Source organism: Cyclopterus lumpus, chromosome 10 (assembly GCF_009769545.1).
Source record: "Cyclopterus lumpus isolate fCycLum1 chromosome 10, fCycLum1.pri, whole genome shotgun sequence".
Classification (NCBI taxonomy): domain Eukaryota; kingdom Metazoa; phylum Chordata; class Actinopteri; order Perciformes; family Cyclopteridae; genus Cyclopterus; species Cyclopterus lumpus.
In genome coordinates, this window is record NC_046975.1 from 11,285,077 (window position 1) to 11,305,045 (window position 19,969).

Consider the following 19,969-nt stretch of genomic DNA (forward strand, 5'->3'; position numbering starts at 1 on the left):
AGATGTGTCCTTTCAAGAAGATGATGCATATCAAGAGCACTAAGAGTGACACACACGAGCCACTGGTGCTTAATAACAGAGCAGATTATTATACAGTGACTGTTACTAACAGGAAACATAGCTTTGAAGAAGATCCTGTTTGTAATATAAAATGATGATAGGTCTTGGATGGTTTCATGCTTTTATTGTCCTTCTTGGTTATGTACATTGCAGTCAAACCTCCCTGACCCATTTATTGTGACCTACTTACTAAGTAAGGCATGAGCAGCGAAGGCCACACAGGACACATATCAGAGCACGTAGTAAAAAAAAAATTCAAATGTAATACATATAATACCATGGCGTTAAATGTGCAGTGTGTAGGATTGGGCGGCATCTAGCGGCGAGGTTGCAGATTGCAATCAACGGCCACTTCTCCCATAGTCCAAGTGCGTGCATGTAAAGAGAACTGGAGGCAGTGACCAATTCGTTCACATGAAACATCTTTTTGGGCCACATCGCATCACGCGACTGACCTGGAAGTTGTAATTCCACTGTTTTGCCACAATGTAAAATGTACTTCAAAGCCTGGTGCTTTTCCTGAGGTCTTCTTATGACTGATGCAAACACGTGATAAAGTGAATGGCCCTGGCTAGAGCCAGTGTTTGGTTTGTCTGTTCTCAGCTACTGAACAAACACTGTGGCCCTCTCTGACCTGCTCCATATGCTCATTCTTAGGCATCTAAAACACAATGATTATTATTGCACTAAAGAAAACATATTTATATTATATTACATTTCTGCCAAAAGATACACCTGAATGCTACATACGGTAGATTTAACAATTGTAACAATAATTTGCTTCATCAAGCCAGTTAAAGTGGAAAATAAGAAGATTCAGCACTCAAAATGGAAATGAAAGCAGCTTTGTTAGAATAAAAATGTTAATATGGCTCGGAGAAATTAAACATTGTAATACTTCCACAACTTAATTAAAAATGAAAACACACCAACTATTCTCAACACCACAGGACCTTATATTTAGATGAGACATTTAGTACTGAAACAACTACTTTTATTAATTGTTAATTAACAGAAAAATTCCATCTATTTAAGTACTTGATGGTTAGCATTTGTTGCTTTTCTCAGTTTTACTATTATTACTGTAAACTTATATTTTTTTGTTTTTTATCAAAAAGATGAATTGATGAGAAAAAAGCCGCCGTTAGCCGCAGCCCTAATTTAGACATTTAAATATATAGTTTTGTGTTATATAGAGACCCTTGTTGTACAGGCATAGATTTTGTGGGTAATAAACAAACCGTGGACAAACAGTAGTTTTTGTAAACTTTAATGTGAAAAATCAAACAGACTGCTAAGATCAAAATATATATATATATATATATATATATATATATATATATATATATATATATATATATATATATATATTGATACAATGTTAATGGCCAGTAGTTCTATTCAGCTGCAATTGTGATTCTTGAACAATGTTGTTGGAAGTCTGTAGTTTATTCATCCCATGAGACAAAGATAAGTGACCAAAAAAAATAATCAAACCTGCCCTCTCTGAAGTCCTCCTGATCATTGCCTTGTGGTGTATAAAAAGAAAAGACTTCTTACTCTGAAAGTGAAATAAAAAAACAAAATACAAAACTTTGGTCTGCTTCCCCTCACTGGCTGCTTCACAAATTCATTACAGCCACAGAGGGCAGAAACAATCAGCTGTTTAAAAACTCCCAACAACAAAAGAAATCTACAAACACAGGTTAACCTCGCTCCTAATTAAGAAAAATAATATCAACGTCATGAAAATAGGAAAGTTAGCCCAGAACTTGCATTTTGTCAGTCACTTATATGGAAGCTGAACCTCTGCTCCAAAGGCAAATCAGCGTTTACCTCCCTAACATTTACAATGAAAACAACAGAACAAACACACTGACCTTAAATACAGAGTTAATCCCCCCAAAAAATTATAATTGGAAAACAACTAGACAAGTCTGAGCGTACTGTGTAACAGCGATAAAGGACTTCCTTTATCAAAGCGCTGATTAGACCATCCAGTCTAATCCCTCCCCAAATCAAACCTCTTTCCCCAAACCCAGACCTTCACTGCCCCAAAAGAACCTGCACTCTATATTTGTACTCTGCAGCCTGTACTTGTGTGTGTAGGTATTTAATGTATACTGTGTGTGTGTGTGTGTGTGTGTGTGTGTGTGTGTGTGGGGGCAGGGGGTTTTCAGAGGCTGGTTATTTTGGGATTACATTAAGTGAGGAACTAAGGGCGTGTTAGTTTAGGTTCATGGGCCTTCAGTGTCCCAACAGCGTCCTTCACTGCATGATAGATGATGTTCTTCACCTGAGAAAGAAATGACAAGAAGTCTGTTAAAACAAGGGCATGGAAACCACGCATCACACTGACGAGGGCTTTTTTTATTTTGCCACAAACGTGTCTGTATTGTATAAATTCATTCAGTTTTATATTGATTTCCATCAATTTATACTTTTTAATTGAATTACTCTAAGCTATTAATAAACCTGAATGAATCACTTCTCTTGGCAATGACACCAGCAGATGATAAAGGTTGCGTTAACAGATGCATACTTTTTTTTTAAAACACATCATTCAAACGTGACACTGAAAAACATCCTGAGAGAAAAGCACACCAACCTGTAGCTTGTCTTCGTGGTTTGTATGAGTCGTGGACAGGTGTCTGAACTCTTGCGTCAGTCTGAAACAGTGTTTTACATGCTCAGGAGACACAAAGTCCTCTGCCACCTTGATACAGCTGTACAGGTTGTGAACCTAGAGGGGGAGAGCATAAAATGTAGAAATATGTTAATGAAACAAGATAATTAAGTGTCTTCAATTCTCTAAATAAAAGGATATCAATAGCAAGCATCTTAGATAGAGCACAGAAATGTCTTACCTGGTGTGGCGCTCCAGCGGGGATAAATACGGCATCTCCTAAGAACTGTACAATGGCCCATCCCTGGACGCCATATTCTTCATAGAGCCTGCGGCGGAGAACTTGGTCCAAGTACCAGCTCTGGTCGTGAATGGGGTCGTGGTCTGGAGGGTTCTCTTGACCCTGCTCCTCTCCCACCTGACACGGATAATCCACGATTAATAAGAACCGCACTATTGGCTTCGGGTGTTGTTGCTAACCAGCTGATGATAACTTGGTATAATAAACAATAATGTAGTGGATGGAAAACCAAGGATTCAGATAAACATAAATGTATGGACTGTATGTAGTCTTAAATTAATGTTGGGTGGCCAGCAAAGAGTTTTCTGAAAGGTAATTGCTTTTTAGAACCCAATTGTATCTGCTACAGGTAGTGCACTTTTCATAAAATACATCACTGTCTGTGTAAACCTCAAGAGATCACATGCTATTTTAGACAGAAGTCTTCTGGCTGCTGACCTTGCGGAGAAGTTCTCTGATCTTCTCAGCATCCTTGGCAGCGTAGATGTGCCAGAGAGCTCCAGGTTTTTCCTTTGCCTCGTATACCCTTCTCTTTGTCATTTCATCTACATCACCCTCCTCAATAGTGGTCATGACCTCTGAAGGACCAAACAGAAACAACACACAGACACACACATACAGGGCACCAGAGGATTATCAGCCGTGTTTCTATGATGACAATTCTTTCTTAAATTAAGTTTGGATCTGTGGTTGCTGATGATTCAACATTAATACATTGAAGACTACTCTCTTGAATTAGTTCCAGTTTGATGACTTAAAACGTCATGCCCCAGTGACTGGTACTGTCAAGCAAATCTGAATGTCTAATGTTTCATAGAATTATTCTTAAACAACTGAATTTATGTACATCCATCATATCGTTTGACAAAAAGGCAAAGAGCTGTGGTTCTCAACTGGCGGATCATGACTTGTGAGGATGCAGGTCTACTATAAGTGAAATGTAGGATTGGGGGCCATTAACAGTTTCATTCTAAAGTGCACTGATTTCCCACAACTTTTAAAATACTGTTTGTAGCTGCATTATGTTGCTGACGTGACACAAACATCACAAGCCGTTAAGACAGCATTTGGTAAAACATGAAATGCCATAAAAAGGACCATGGTCTCTAGTGCAAAGAAGAATTAAAATGGTTCAAATTTTCAATGATTTTGACTTCAGACAAATGTGGATCATGAGGCTGGACCAGTTGAGAACCACTGGGGCAAAGAAAAAGACAATAACATTTACTGACATAATATTCACATTCACAGCATTGGGTTGATCGTACGGAGCAGCTAACTACCTGACAATACATTGACCTCTCATTGACAGTCATTCAGAAAGATAATAAGTGACTGTGTTTGCTTCAGTGGACCTTTGCCCTTCACTTGCTCAAAGATGTTTTCCCCCAGAGTTTTCTCTTTGCTAGCTAACTATGTGTATGCATTTAGCTAGGTGGTCAATATAGGTAACATATTAGCTGTGTGTGTGTGTGTGTGTGTGTGTGTGTGTGTGTGTATTGCATTAATTATTATTTGGTAAGTCACAATTACTCTTTCACAGAAAGGGTGATACTTTTGGGTGTGTGCTAGTGTCACTGAGTGAAAGGAAGCCTGCAAGGGAATAGGGATGCCAATTATAGATGACACTTATTGGTCTCATCAAAATAGATAATTCCGTAAATTACATGAAATTGTGTGTGAACTTATGTCAATTATGTTCACACACAACAGTACACAATGTTTCACCCGACCCTTTAATCTACAAAGAAGAAATTCAGGATCTCCAAAGACCAAAACCCGAAATGTAATTGCCATCCATTATTCATAGAAGTTGTTAATAAAGCCGTTACATAGAAATTACCAAAACATGCCACAGTAGAATCCAATAGATGTGTCCCAGTGCTCTGGCCTCTACAGCACAGATAATACCAAAAGGATGGAGCGGAGGATTGAAGAAGGGGAGTTAGTCAAAAAGAAGGGCATGCTACTGAAGTGATACAATTGAAAGTCTACAGACCTTTGCGTCCATTGATATCTGCCTCTGAGAAAGAGAAATGTTGTCATAATGTAAATGAGTGACCCACTGAAAGGTCTTTTCAGTGTCCTATCCAAGCCAATCAAGCCTAGAGCAACTAAAAACAGCTGTGACAATCATCTTTAAGAGTGTTCAAGAGTAATCAATGTGGTTAATGTTCAATGTTTGAACATTAGTTATTTCTTTTATCCTACATATATTTTTTACAATGTCTCGGATTTGGTATGAAGTGAAAAAAGAGAACAGTACAAAACAAAGAGAGGGGCAGAAAGTGAGTGTTTAACTCCACTGACCTTGCTCTGGGTCTCCCTCTATTTGAGGGATACCAACATAGACCATTACGTTGACAGCATCAGAGACATCCAGATGGAGATTAGTGGTTCCCACTTTCCTGTCTTCAGAAGAGGTTAAGCCTGGGTGGAAAGAAAGACAATGAGGGAGTAAGAGAGAGAAGATGAAAGGAACGCGAGATCTAACCGAGTTGACAGGGACGAAGCCAATCCTTCTCACCATAGGCGTTGTACATCTTAGGTCCGAGGTCAGGACGCACAAAAAAGTTGGGCAGACGGGCAGCAAGGTTTAAACGACCATCTCTTTTTGTGTACTCGGGCAAAGGAAGGTTATCCATCAGATCGTCAAACCTGGCAAAAGTATGAAAGAATATTGCAACACAAATAAGATTCACAAATGTGTTTTGTAAAAATAATTAATTATTTCACAAAAATAAAGCAAAAGCAATCTTTCTTAAACTTGGTTAACTGGTAATTTGAGATATTCCTCAAAGAAACAGACCAATTACGGTGGTTATTTGCCATTTAACAAGCTTATGTAAATACTAACATGAAGGTACCAATTGAGGTACAAATCATAAATGCGCCAGAATGGCAAAGAAATACTAATATTAACAATATGATAAAGGATAAATATACCCATTGTGGTCTGTGAGAAATGTCTAAAACTCCATTAATAATAACAGACTTTGGGCATTCAAGATATTTATGAATCATATGTGTGGTTAGCCTAAAGAATATACATTATTGTATGTTATTAGTATGATACATAGTTGGAAACCACTCTGGGAATGAAGCAGGTAGCTTGGTTGGTGAGCAAATGCATAGAAAACATGAGCAGCAACATGTTGCTGGGACCCTCACCGTGTGGGCATCATGTCCCTGAAGTCTTCACCTGGTGGCCAATCCTTTAATTTCAACACCATGGGCTTGCCCTCACTATCTTGAAGTCGCTCTGCATTCACAGAAAAACATATTAGCTGACATATCTGAAAGAACCTTAAACTAAAATAACACAGTGCCTTGGGCATCAATTAATAAAGCAAACAATAATATAGTTTGTACACTCACTAGAGATAACCTCGAAGCCGTCCCAGAAGTCTCGGACCTTCACATCAGAAATGATAGCACAGTTCCTACAGTTGACGAGGTCTACGTCCTGGTCTCCAAACTCCCTACTGAAGGCATCAGGCCGCCACAAATCACCTTTCAGGCGTTTATGTATCCCTGACACCAACACGGGCTGCACACAAGAGAAGAGATTAGACAGATGAGAATTAAGTTTCAACCCGTGTATCTCAAACAGCAATCTTTCTTGTGCAGCTCCATCATGTTGCTGCCAGATGCCTCAGGAGTTTTACTAATTGTGGTTCTTACTTGTCCCTGCTTCCAGCACTCTCTGAAGATTTTCCAGTTGTTGCTGTTGCTGGGGTCCTGTAGGCAGAGGAGCCGTCCGTCACAGAGCCAGGAATGTGAGGTATGTGGTTCCAAAACACTAAGGCCCATTACTCCGTCTTTGCGGCTGCCCAAAACACCGAGCTCGCCGCCCTCAGACGCCCCGGTCCGACGGCCTTCTGCCTTCTTGGTCTCCACAACGGAGGCGATGATGTGATCCAGGAAGTTTGGGAGGCTGCTCTTCAGCTTGTCACTCTAACAGACAAAACCACTTTAACTTTAGGAAAATAATATGCCAATAATATTATGCTTTCCATATTTAACTATGCATACCAAAGGGAAAAGTGTGACATTGTATTTGTAGTTTTCTTACAACTTATACATTTTTCAATCAGAAAGTGATCTTGCTGATTGGCTTTTTAGTATAAATGTGTTGAGCTTTCCACGTACCCCTGTTGAGGTAAATACAGAAGGGAATGGCACCCCACTCTCTCCAGGCCCCTGGGGGAGCTTTCCCGGTCCAGAGTTGAGCAGATCCCGGAGACTGGACCCCTCAGGTTTGGACTGGGTCATGCTGGAGCCCAGTAACAGACTGTTAAATAGCTTAGGACTGGAAGCAGAAGGCTTTGACAGGGCACTGAGTGAGTCCAGGCCAAAGGGAGGCCGGCTGTCTCGACTCATCATGGAGCGCAGAGAACCGGATTCTGGAAGAAATGGCAAGAGGATAGGGATGTAACTTCAACTTTAATATTGATTTAGAGGTTTCTCATGCACTCAGAATACACTGATTCAGCATTTCCTCTTTCCTACTTACCCTTGGTGTCATCCTTGGCTTTCTGTGTAGCCAAGTCTGCCAGCCAGTGCAGAGCAGAGGTGTTGCCCTCGCCCGATGAGCGAGACTCCTTGGCAGAGGACTGGATGAGGTTACAGGGGGAGGATGTACCACTGGTTGAGTTACTGACACTGCCCACACTTTCTCCTCCCCCACTGTCTGATGGCGCTGCTGTTTGCGTAGTTTCCGTTTTGATGGCTGATGTTTCTCCCTCTGATTTTAGGGTGATGCAAATACCAGACGCTGCACCTGCGAGGATTCCACTACTACCTGTTGTAGACTGCTGAGACAAGCACAACCAGACATTAAAGCCTTCAAGTTGAACACTTTTCAGAATGCAGATATGGAGAACTAAAAACATATGTGGCACAACCGTACCTGTGAAATCCCATTGGGGGCACCAGGGCGTACTAGAGGCTTAGTGTGTCGACTGGTACAGGGACAATTAGCCTTAATACCCCACTTGCCTCTCGCTGAGTGCACCATGTCACCTATGTTGTAAAGCGCTAAAAGGAGAAAGGCAAACAAAACAATCCTTACAACTCTTACTGTATCAATACAATATTATATCTAATTACTTAATGCTTGTGGTAGGGATTGATAGATTTATGATTCAATCAGAATGTACATGTTACCTGTCCCAGGTATAATCTGCGTAGGCATAAGGTTCTGTGGCTCGTGAGGTTGGCCTTTGGCACACTTCAACCAAGAGAAAACCTCATCCTCCGGACCTTCATCTACATCTGAAGGAAAGAACATAATAACCTGTGTGTTTCCAACACACTCAACCTCAAAATATCTCACAAAGTAATAACCCTGTTATCACTTGTTTGTATTATTTTAATAGTAGTGAACTGGTAACAACTCTAAAAGCTCCCTGAATGTCATTCAGTATTGACTCACCCTCCCTTGGCCTGTTCCTACGGAGCCGATAGCAGTCCAGACACACTCCAAAGCCACACTTGCGACACACCCAGTGAATGTTGAACAGGGTGGTCTCACACACGTCACACATTTCTCTGACACCTCGCACGGCACGTTTCCACGCCACTTTCTCTGAAGGACAGACCAAGAAAAAAAGAGGATTAAAATAGACACATTTGACAGGATGAGTCTTGAGACAAAATGTAGGACAAGATAAAACATTAAAAGTGAATAAAACCATGTCTTTATACTCACGGTGAGGTTCCACCATCATCATGGCCTCCTTTTCAGACATGACCAATTGACAGAACTGGTCTCCCACATTGGCCAGGATGTACTTGGATGTATCAAGGTCAAGGCCCTCTAGGACAGCTGGTGCAGGTAGCCACAGACCCATGGCCATGGAATCGCTCTGCTGAGGACTCAGGAAGCCCTCCACACGCAGTACACCTTTACGAGTGAAAGCCAACCTGGTCATGGGAAGAAAAAAAGAATTAATTCAGTAACACATCATGCTTGATTGATGATTGCTTCCTCTATTCTTTGCCCCTCTATGACTTTTTCTCTAAACACTCAGAACCACAAAGCAAGACATTGAGCAGCACAAGCATATAAACATGTACCTTCTGAAGTGGAAGAACCGACAGGACACATTTGGGTCGTGATCATCATCACTATCTTCGCCTGTAGTACGATATTTACGGTAGCGCTCCAGGCGGCACTCACGGCACTTGTGCAAGTGAGGGGCAACATTGATGCAGGAGCCATCCTGGAGAAAGGACTCACCAGACTGCTTCAGACGACGCACTTTGCTCTGGTCTTTTAGTACAGACTGGCCCACTGGGGGAAACAAATCAGTGTTAATTATATTTCTTCGCTTGTCACCACAAACGAGAAAGAGTGGACAAGACTTACCTTTGAAAGGCTTGTTACGTGGCCGGCCTTTAGCAGCCCCTTGGATTTTAGCTTTCTGCAACATTGCCCCATCCTTGGCAGGGTGAAGAGGTCCTCCTGGGATTTGGCCTTTCTCAGGGCCCTCTTCATTATCACTTAGGTCTGACAGGTCACTGTTGCTGCTAGAGTCAGAGTCACGTTTTGAGGATTGGCCTCTTTCCTCCAGGGTAAACTTCTGAGATTGGCTCTGGTCAAAGGACACAGGGACCTCCTCCATTCCACCAGGACCAGTGCTTCCAAACATGGGGCAGCCTGAGGTGGATGTAGGCATCTCTCCAGCCTCTAGTGCCTCCTTTGTCACAGTCCCATCACTCTGTGACCTCTGTGATGAGATTGGTGCTGGAGAGGAAGAAGAGCTGGGTGAAGCAGCTGCTGAGAGCACTGGGAAAGAGGAAGATAAAATCCCCTTCGGTGGCTCTGCCATGGTGAAAAGGTTTGGCTTGCTGTCTGAGGCATGGCCAAGGGTCTGCGGCTCAGCCCCAGTGAGGCCAGCAAAGGAGGTGTGGGAGGTTTTGTCCCCATATGCCAGAAATGGATTAGCAGGCTCTTTGGAGGCCTGCAGAAAAAGGTTCTGGTGGCTATCTGAAGTATTAAAACCAGATTGCAGCCCTAAGCCTCCCACAGAAGTCCCATTACTGCTCTTCTTAGACATACTTTGAGAAGCTCCAGCAGCCCCTGTCAGACCACCAACATTTATACCAGAACCTCTTCCTCCTGCAGAGCCACCCATGCCCTGGAAGGCCAATGAAGATTTGTTGAGCACACCATTTCCTGATGAATGGCTCTCAGGCACTTTGGGCTGCTCAGGCTTTTTCAGCCCTTCAGTGGAGGTTGTAGGCTTGAAAAGGCTAGGGGGCTCTTTACTCAAGCTTTCAGACACTGCGGTGAAGTAATTAGTGTCCTTGGACTGGGTCGGACCAGCAGCTGGACTTGGGCTGGATCCAGAATTCTGGGTCATGCACTGGAAAAACAAGTTTTGGTCTTGTTTGGATTGTGTCTCGTTCTTTGCTCCGCCAAAGCCAAAGCCAAAGGGCCTGGGAGTGTCCTGTGAGGCAGTCGTAGTGGTAGGAGCGCCATTGGTCTGAGAGGTAACATCTCCAAATACAGAAGCCGTGGGCACAGTCTGGGGCAAACAAAAGCCTGATGCCGTTTTGGAGCCCTGGGAAACAAAACAATGTACAGTAAGATGATATTAATACCAGAAAACAAAACTGTGATGACTTGAAAAGGCATCATATAATGGTATTGATCATATGGATTGTCTTACCTCAGTCTGGCTTCCCCAGGTGGGGGCTTTAGGACTAAAGCCCACAGACGCAGAAAGTGCCACACTTGGGCCGCTGTCGTGCGACCAAGAAATGGTGACAGGCCCTGGGGAAACAAGAGCAGCTGTTTTCGAATAAGCTGATTGGAAGGCCTCATCTCGGTCCGGTTGAGGGGCTGGAGAGGCCTTGGGGACTGGAGCTCCAGGGACCAGGCTTGGCATCTGGCCTAGCGAGGGGAAAGATGTGGTGGAGAAGGGAGAGGGGGCTGGTTTCAGGGGGGGAGGGGTGGGGGTGTGAGTAACTGCAGTGGTGGAATCTGCTGCTCCTTGTGTGGAGAGTGAGCGCCCATTTTCTTTGACATGGGCAGGATGACGAGGAGTAGCATTCGATTGGTCCATCTGGAGTGAGGAGTTGGTGTTTGGGGACGACACTCTGCCCTGAGCAAAGGTTCCTTCTGAAGAGCTTCCATTTTTGGTTGTGCTGCTGACTCTTTCTGCAGAGTCTCCTCCCCAGATCCCCATCCCTTCTGCTGGCATTTTGTTGGAGTCGCCACATTTTTGCCCATCAGCTCCCGCATCTACTGCTCCTTTAAAACGCTTCAAGTTCAAGTCATCATCACCTTCAGAGGCAGTCCTACGTCTGCGTCCACAGTCACCTTTCATTGTTTCACTGTCCTTCCTTCGCCGCCCATTCTTACCAAGCTAAAAAGGTAGTACAAGAAGTAATTCTGTTAACACGAAAATCCGTTCTAATACACAGTAATAATTTATTGACCCCCAAAGGGAAGATACAGGTACAATTCAGTGCAACCAATTACGAAGTACAGATAGATAATGTGACAACCTTACCTCCTCTGCCAGCATGACATGTATTACGCGAGGATCTACTGTCTGATTTTCGCCCTATAGCAAAAAAAGATGGTATTTAAGCGAAATTCTTGCACACCATAACTGGCAGTACTGTCAATCCACCACTAGATTTACTTCATTCTGAATTTTCAGTTTTACTTTTGGCATTCGCCCATTCCAGGAAGCATTTGTTTGATATTGTATCGCTTATTTGTTTTGGTATTTAGATCCTTAAGTATCTGATACAATTTGCATCCCAATTCAACACGTAACATAAGCTTTGGTTGTTACCTTATCTATGGTAATCTCCATAATGTGTGAGATCGGGTCGTGCTGCGAGACCAGTCCTGAAGCCCAGCATTCCTCAAACTCTGGCTGGTACACGCGAACCCTGCGTCCTTGAATAGTGTATGAACCTGAAGGCCGGAACAGGGAAAAAAGGAGAGTTACATTCTGGCAGATTTAAATGAAACGCCTCACATAACAAGTCAACAATACCACAGACGTGAAGATGATAAAGGCCTGAAAGTCTCTCAATCTAGCAAGTTTCTAATGCAACACAAGATGACCATTACACTCCAAGCTGATTTATCCGTTATCAAATCTTTGCATATTGCGTTCATGCTATGTTTCATCAACATTTTATGCATCAGAACGGTCACTGTACGATCACTGTTGTTAGTCCATCTGTATGTTTTCAGTGCTCAACATCATTTTGTTACCAACATTTGATGACAAATGCCCAGTTTAAGCATTTCAAATAATATGGAAAAAAGGTTGAGTCTTACCCTTTCTGAAGATCTCCTGCAGTTCAAAGTCAGCACGCCAGCTGGAAATGGCAGTCTGCAGTGAGGGCTGCTCCAACAGCAACGGGTGTCTTATGTCTTTATCAACCTGCATAAGGACACAAACCACACGGTGGTATATATATATTTTTAAATGGCAAAAAAATAACAAATATCCTGTCCAATAAAGTTTTGATAAATATCCTACATAATATCCTAAATAATCCTGGCATGATAACAAACTTTTAATTTTAACAAATAAACTAATAGTTCCAGCACTTAACACTACTAAAAAAAGTTTAACATACTGCAATACAAAAGTACACACCTCAAACCTCTGGACAGTTTTGTTATCAGGTAGGAACTCAAAGTTCTTGTTTCCAAAATACTCCACAGGAACCAACGATCCTAAACCCACTCTGTCCACCAAGGAGCGGAAGACCTGATGAAAGAGTGAACAACATGAAATTCTTTGACTGTTGACTTGTTATTTGCATTAAATTCAACAGGAAAATGACATTCTCACATCTCTAAATGTAATTCAAAACATATAGGCTAAATGTACACCAGAGCTCATCATGCCTTGAATTTTGTAGTCATGTTAGAGTGAGTCATATCTGATTCCTGTGTTTCCAGTCATAATACCCACATGAACACACAAGCAGAGCCAAAGGACTGTCTGCATTGGGCACAAACAATTCAAAACAACCATTCAAGCTGAAGGGTGAACTGGAGTGCGACTATGGATTTCTATGGAAAGTCTGAGTGGGGAGGGTGGGCCTGGGCAGTGAAAAGCATCTGTAGCCTATATCGGGGTTTAGTCCAAAGTGCAAATTTCATTTCAAATGCATGGATGAAATTCATATCAGCCGTTATCCAATTTCTTTTCAATTGATGTTGTCCACACAAGATACAAGATTACACGTACACACTATAAATCCAACCTGTGCATTCTTCCTTGATATCATCACCGTCAAAAGAACGTGGACTTTCTTGCATCAACGTTTTGAAAAGTGTGAACATTTTGTTATTTAAAATTAGTAATAAGAAGTCAACACAAATTGAATCACTGCTCAAACATCTTTGAGTCTATTTGGTTGGCCTTGTCCTGAAGCTTGTTCCGCATTTCAGAAGTTAACCCAGATTGTTTCAAGGCTTGACTCACCAGAGCAGGCCAGGCTGTGGATGATGCCGGGGCTCCAGCAGTCCCGGTACTCCCATCACTTCGACTGGCCCAAACAATAGAGTCTTCCACCAACACGGCTTTCACCCCCTTGTCAAACACTTGCACCCAAGAACAGCGCTGCAAAGCGTTCTCAAACTCCACAAATACCTGCAGGTGGAAAAAAAGAAAGAAGCGGAACATAAACGTAAGGACTGTAAAGTGATACGAGACAGCTTCCTCGGTAACTGCAACTATGGCAAATCAAATAAATATAAAATGCAGTATACAATGAAAGTAGTAATGAATGTAACTTAACAAAAAAAACGAATTACTGCAAATAGACTGGCAAGCTACTATCTGCCCACGCCAACAGTGCTGTTTCTTTTATTACAGCCTGACAGAATCTGGCATCTACAGCAAGTTTGTAAATGTCACTGGTACAATGATGATATGATCATTTGTCTTGAGCACATTTAATGCAAGACAGAGTGGCCTGTTTACTGTTAGTGCAAGAGTTGGATAACACACTTAATGTTGCATAGAACTAGGACTCACATGAACAGACCACCTGGAAGGATCACAGGAGGAGTGCCTATCAATCATTAGTTATCTAGCTGCTCTGGTTTAAAATTAACAGTTGATGATAAACTGTCTTAAAATGACAGACACAGCCTTTAAAAATGGCAACATTCAGTTAATGGTATTTGCTGATTTAAAGTGTATCAAAGCATATCTATTCAATGTGTAATCTGCTGTATTATTTCCTATTATTACATTCATCCATATCCAGAATGATAATTATCATAGCCTGTAGATGTGGCTGAACCAATTTGCACCTGTATTCCAGTTTGTTCCAAAATGTGCGAGAAGATTATACGCACCAGAGAACCTCAACTTGAGTGGACTGAGATATTAGTCAGTTAGTTACAAATGTCTGAGTCGAAGATATTATTAAATATTATTTTATCCAGGGTAGTTTCAGTGAGGATGACAGTCCTGTCAATTTACTCTGACAGACATACCAGTGAAATGCAAAGAACAACCCAAGAACAACCACAACCTTATTGGCCGTGCATGCCATGGAGCAGTTCTGAGTTGAGGGTGCGTTCACGCGAGAGTACCCCTGTGAGAAAAACGCAGCCCTCCTATTCATTTGAACGGAGCCGGTTCATTGGTGCAGCTGGGATGACAGCAGAGGAGGCTCTGGCAAAACAACGTAGGGTTGTCTGTCAAAAAAAAGTAGAATCTGGTTCACCTTCTGCTGCAATGCATAATCCCAGCAGGCCATTCTGTCTGTGATACTACAAACCTAATTCTTAACCCAGTAATCTCTTCCTCAAACTTGACTTCCTGGATTGTATTTCATGTGTCATTGTCACAAACAACTTGCCCCCACACATGTAGACCCCTGCACTGTTTTAACGCAGTACTTTATTCTGACTGAAAGTTCATTCTTTATGCCAGATATTTTAACTATGCACCCTCCTTTTTATGTCAAATTAACAGAATAGAACTGATATGCATAGATTTATAATAGATAACAAAACTGAACAACACTTCTTAGCCAAGATTTCAAAATCTAAATGAACTACTACAAAAAGTCACAAAGTAAACTTGACAACAATGTGTGTGCGATTTGTACTATTGACTGTTATCACACTGACTGAAGACACCATGACAGCTCCTAGTTGTTGCGGTTGTTAAGTCCACAGCAGAGGTTTAGTCGGCTCTTTAAGTGAAATAAAAACACAGAAACAGCTAAACTATTGACAACAGCTGCGTTCTTTAACAGAGCAAACTGTGAGAGACCGACTGGTCTTTATCAGTCTGCCTGACACCCACAGTCGTTGCTTGTAGTCAAATCAGATTTATACAAATTCCGGGTGGTAATGTTATGCGCGAGAAAGAAAAGTTCAATTTAAACTGAAACTTAAATTTTACTTTCAGGTACTCGTGTGCACCTTCCTTCCACTGCACAAGATCATTCTCTCAACACTCGTCCTGAGCAGAGGTTGTGAGAGACGAATAGTCCGTTAAAGATGACCGCTACCTGGACAAAACTAATCCGACACCCATTGATGAATGCCTCTGGCTGATTACTGGAAGTAGTTGGTGTTAGGAGATTTCCATTTTGTTCGGGATGGCATAGGAAAGGAGGAGTAAAAGTTAACCAATAAATGGACATTTACATGTTTAGCTTTCAGTGTCAATATTCAACAATAAATACCCTGTAGCTCTTCATTAGATATCACTGGATATTTCTACATACGTCTAGACTACTAAAAAGACCAACAATCGAATCCCTAAAAGGTGTTATAAAGTACGACAGAAGTATTGTGCTTTTATAGTCATGTCTACACTAACTGGGTGACACTGCTGTCTGGCTGGTACAATAAAGAGATCAGTAAAGAATGTGACACAAAACTAGGGTTGGGTGATATTGACAGAATCCGATGTCCTGATATTCTTGCGCCATACTTCCATATTAATTAAGGGTGGAGGGATATTTTCTTGCACAATATTCCACAGTACAAATTCTGAAGATACGTATTGTGAATCTGAAAAATCTGCCACAACTAAATCTTAAATCATATTCAAGAGGAGAAATAATAAAACTTGAGTAAACTGCATATTTTCTTTCCATCAAACATATTCGACACAGTAGTCGTGTCTGTGCCTCAATTAGTGTCATCGTGCGCCGATCTGCACCTGTTCAACTCACTAAACATCTGGAGCAGGACTCAGCTGTAAAAGACCTCTTCTTGTTTTCATTTAAGATATTTGTTTTTTATTTTATGACTGTCATGCAGGCTTTACTCTTTAGTATACTTTTACGTGCATCTGGACCTGCTGGTTACATTTTTATTATTTATTTTCTTTCTAACTGTCACTGAGTAACTGACTGAGGGATGAAGGTACACCACTGGTCAAAGTAAGTGATAATGATTATACCATTGCCTGTTGCGCTTTCAAAATGACTAAGCGTGACAGCTTTTCCAACTGTCCGGAAACAATCCTGCAAGTAGTGATGATGAGCAGCCAGGGAGAAGCATATCTCTTCAATGGAAGGGAAAACATTCAGGTTTAGTGAGTCATTAATCGTTGACGAGAACAATGCCACAGAGAAAACATTATACCCGTTATCACCTGCTGGCTGCTCTGCTGTCTTTATATATTGAATATGTTATGGTATTCGCTTATGCCGTTTTAACGGCATAATATATTGTACTCCACTATTTAGAACTAAGACGGCAATCAGAAAATATATACTTGTATACATAGATGGTGTGCCTACTCGTCGCACCAAAGATGTACGCCATTGAGGTTATGTTGCGGACCCAGTGTTTACGCTGGTGAGGTCTTTTCCTCCGCAATTAATCAATTGACCAACTTCCTCTATGAATATTCATTTGTTCTTAATGCACAACACCTTTGTTACTCTACCTACAAAGTTCAAACTAAAAAGCCTAATTTGAAAAATGTAGGTGGTGCTCCAAAATATTGTTGGTGCCACTTCTTAAACAGGGTATACCTGCTGTTATTTTTGTTCCCATTACATTTGTATTGTTATTAGCCCAGCTGTGTATTTTGTTAAGCAGGAGAGGAAAACCTATATTTATACTCTCATTTGTCTTTATAATTTTTTTTTGTCAATGCTTTGCAGCTGTATATTATTTAACAAGGGGAAACCTTGATTTGCATTGTATTCACTGTTTGAAATGACTTTGGCTTACAAATACCCCAACATGATTTTTGATCCATATTACCCAGCACTATACTAAGCTGTATCCAAAATGCATGTAAATTCTTCCTGCCAAGAATCTGCACTGCCAGCTTATTCACGGACTACTGAATCAAGCGTCCAAACAAAGCCTCTTTTAAAATGTAAGAATTGACCATTCCTGCACAATCCAGTTGTCATGGTGGTTATTTGTCATGCTCGTGTAACATAAGAAAACTGGCATTTGGTCTAAATGGTTGAGATCAATTCACAAACGTCTGTAGAGTTGTGGGAATCTGATAGGTAAATGTAAGCATAATATCTATTGAAGCCAGAGTCCTATTAATGTTTACTTCATTGGTGGACCTAATTTCTCCAGTTTCTGTTATTGCACACCTCAGATGAGAAAGCCAATGTTGTTTCTCAAAAGATAAACGTGCACCTTCTTATTTTACAGGGAGGAAATCTCAGTTTAATTGTTTTGTTTGACACTAATAAAAATGGTACTTCTGCAACAACATAAAAAGGACCAATACTAATTATTTTCCTTGAAAAAAACATTTATTTAACTTTGTTTAATTATCAAAGACAAAGAACATTAATGTAATTGTAACTCAACATTATTTCAAACCATTTGATTTGTAATTCAATAAACCTAGGTTTTGATACATCACAATTGTATTATATGTACATGTTATCCCTTTAAATCTCCTTAAAGTAATGTCCAAATAAAGTGTTTATACTAGATTAATCAACCATTTGTATTAAAGTTACTTGGTAATTGCTTACTATTGTAATATTATGTTGTAAAAGAGTCCGTTTAGTGTTTGACGAGACGTCACCCACCACCACCCCACATGTACACATCTCACCCAAAAGTCGCTCTGCAGTTATCAACCCTGCAAAATATTAACTAAAACTACATTTAAGAGGTTATTATATTACACACATGTGCGTTGGACTGAACATGTACTAATCTGGACCCCCACAGTGAAGTCGGAGGGATTCCTTGTTCACCCTCGTATGAACTTGTGAGGCCTTTAACTAAACTAACGCTAGAAGGAAACCTACGAGCTAACGCCGTTATTCAACCAGCGATTGGTTTCAATATCGTGTACGACTTGTTATCTCTGTCGCATCTGTGTTTTAAACCGTAATGCTACGAGGTTACAATAATCTCTGGTAGAGCTTAATGTCATTTGTTACCAAGAGGAAAAAAAGCGAACAAAGCAAAGGCCAGAGAATCCCCGGCCTCGAGTTTAGCTTCGCCCACAACTTGTAACGTTAGCTTGCGCGAGTTCACGTTACCTGCCAACAAACGTTACAACGTTGACGGTTAAACCGGCGTTAAGTAGTGTTAAAGGCCGACTTAAGAGGTGGTCTACACGCTATACACATCCGTTAGTGTGTATTTATCCACGCAGAGCGTCCTCTCTCGTATGTAAACACTGACCGTCAGCCCCGCAGCAGCAGCGGGTGTTGTTGTCGCCTCTTCCCCGCTAACCTCCGGGACCTGCAGGCCGATGACGCTCACTGCCCGCACCGTGCCCCGGAGCCAGTCCCGGGACCACGCAGCCGGCTCCGGCTCCGAACCATTCGCAGACCTACCGTCGTCGAGGAGCAAAAGCAGACGCTTTCCTACCAGTTCAAGTGAGACCTCCATTGCTTGCTAGCTGCCGTCAGTGAGCCACCATGAACGGATAACTTATCCGCTCGGGAACTCAAGAAGACGAGCAGAAAACAGCTGCAGCGACTTTCTACTAAAGGAGAGAGCGCCTTACAAACGTTGCACCCGTGGGGGGACGCAGCAGCGGACCAGGTCACGCCGGGAATTCACTCAGTCGAGATGTTATTGTCCTCGGTGCTAACGCGACTATCCTGCTCTGTCCGCCATTGAGCCCTGCAACAATCAAACGCACTCCTCGTCGACAGGCAGCACTGCGGAGATAGAAAGCAAGCGCGTGGAAACAGCGCCCTCTGGACACCGTCCCGTGAATCACGTCTGGGGTGACGTTTTGCCCTGTGGTTTAGTTTTAAGATGTCCCGCAGTGGTAACGCTGCTAATATAAAGTTAAATCACTCATTCGGGCCTATTGAGGCCTATACCAATATAGATTTTGAGTCAAGTTTTTTTTAATACATATATATATATATATATATATATATATATATATATATATATATATATATATATATAATCAAAAATACACATTAAAACATGATCAAATAAACTGAAAATCCAACCAAATAAAAGCAACTTCAAGAAGAAGAAAAAAATCACTTTTATCTTTGTATTTCCATCATGGTAAAAAGTGATCTCAGATGTGGTGAATTTTGAGTTCTAGGCGTTTCACATTTTGACCTCCTGAAAAGAGCAGACATTCTCCTCCTATAAATTGTAGGAGCACAGTGGTGGTCGGAGTATTGTTGTTGTTGAATGTGACCACTAGGAGGTGCTACACTGCCACAAACTCCTCAATGCTGTGCAGTGTTGAAACTTGTCAGTATATCAAGGGATGAATTATTATCATTCATATCAGTAGAACAGTTCATTTACATTCAGACATTCATTTATTAATAATCTAAATAGGCTACCAAAAAGAAAGTAGCACCTGGACCATGAAGTACTGAGTTATCAACGTTTAGAATAGAGCAATATTGTGGAGTAAATATAATTTTCATCTATAAATATGTAGAGCTCTGACTTCTATTTTAGTGACTATAAGGCATCACAACCTTTTCACACTGATATTAATGGCTGTGTATTTTTACATTTAAGCTGTGAG

General features: G+C 41.4%; 1 protein-coding gene across 2 annotated transcripts; it reads right to left on the minus strand.

Annotated features, from left to right (window-relative positions):
• Positions 1 to 1,490: 1,490 nt before the first annotated feature.
• On the minus strand, positions 1,491 to 19,117 carry kdm3b (lysine (K)-specific demethylase 3B). Of its 2 annotated transcripts, none has more exons than XM_034542908.1 (25): positions 18,637 to 19,117; positions 13,463 to 13,630; positions 12,626 to 12,739; positions 12,301 to 12,406; positions 11,804 to 11,928; positions 11,513 to 11,566; positions 10,667 to 11,365; positions 9,361 to 10,558; positions 9,069 to 9,285; positions 8,701 to 8,915; positions 8,425 to 8,577; positions 8,157 to 8,264; positions 7,900 to 8,027; positions 7,504 to 7,801; positions 7,140 to 7,393; positions 6,672 to 6,944; positions 6,366 to 6,537; positions 6,159 to 6,249; positions 5,515 to 5,645; positions 5,298 to 5,417; positions 4,987 to 5,010; positions 3,426 to 3,565; positions 2,928 to 3,104; positions 2,669 to 2,803; positions 1,491 to 2,356 (listed from the first exon to the last, which is right to left on the minus strand). In XM_034542908.1, the coding sequence occupies exons 1-25, from the start codon at positions 18,844 to 18,846 to the stop codon at positions 2,276 to 2,278; spliced, it is 5,391 nt and encodes a 1,796-aa protein (XP_034398799.1). In that variant the 5' UTR covers positions 18,847 to 19,117; the 3' UTR covers positions 1,491 to 2,275. The 2 variants fall into 2 exon arrangements, with proteins under 2 accessions (XP_034398799.1, XP_034398798.1); XM_034542907.1 differs by having other exon boundaries at positions 7,504 to 7,804.
• Between the last annotated feature and the right edge of the window lie 852 nt (positions 19,118 to 19,969).

Coding starts and splice junctions, on each gene's coding strand:
- kdm3b (XM_034542907.1), bottom strand. CDS start 18,846: ATGGAGGTCTCACTTGAACTGGTAGGAAAGCGTCTGCTTTTGCTCCTC. Junction 11,366..11,512: donor ATGTCATGCTGGCAGAGGAG/GTAAGGTTGTCA, acceptor CTACCTTTTTAG/CTTGGTAAGAATGGGCGGCG. Junction 8,265..8,424: donor TAGGAACAGGCCAAGGGAGG/GTGAGTCAATAC, acceptor TCTTTCCTTCAG/ATGTAGATGAAGGTCCGGAG.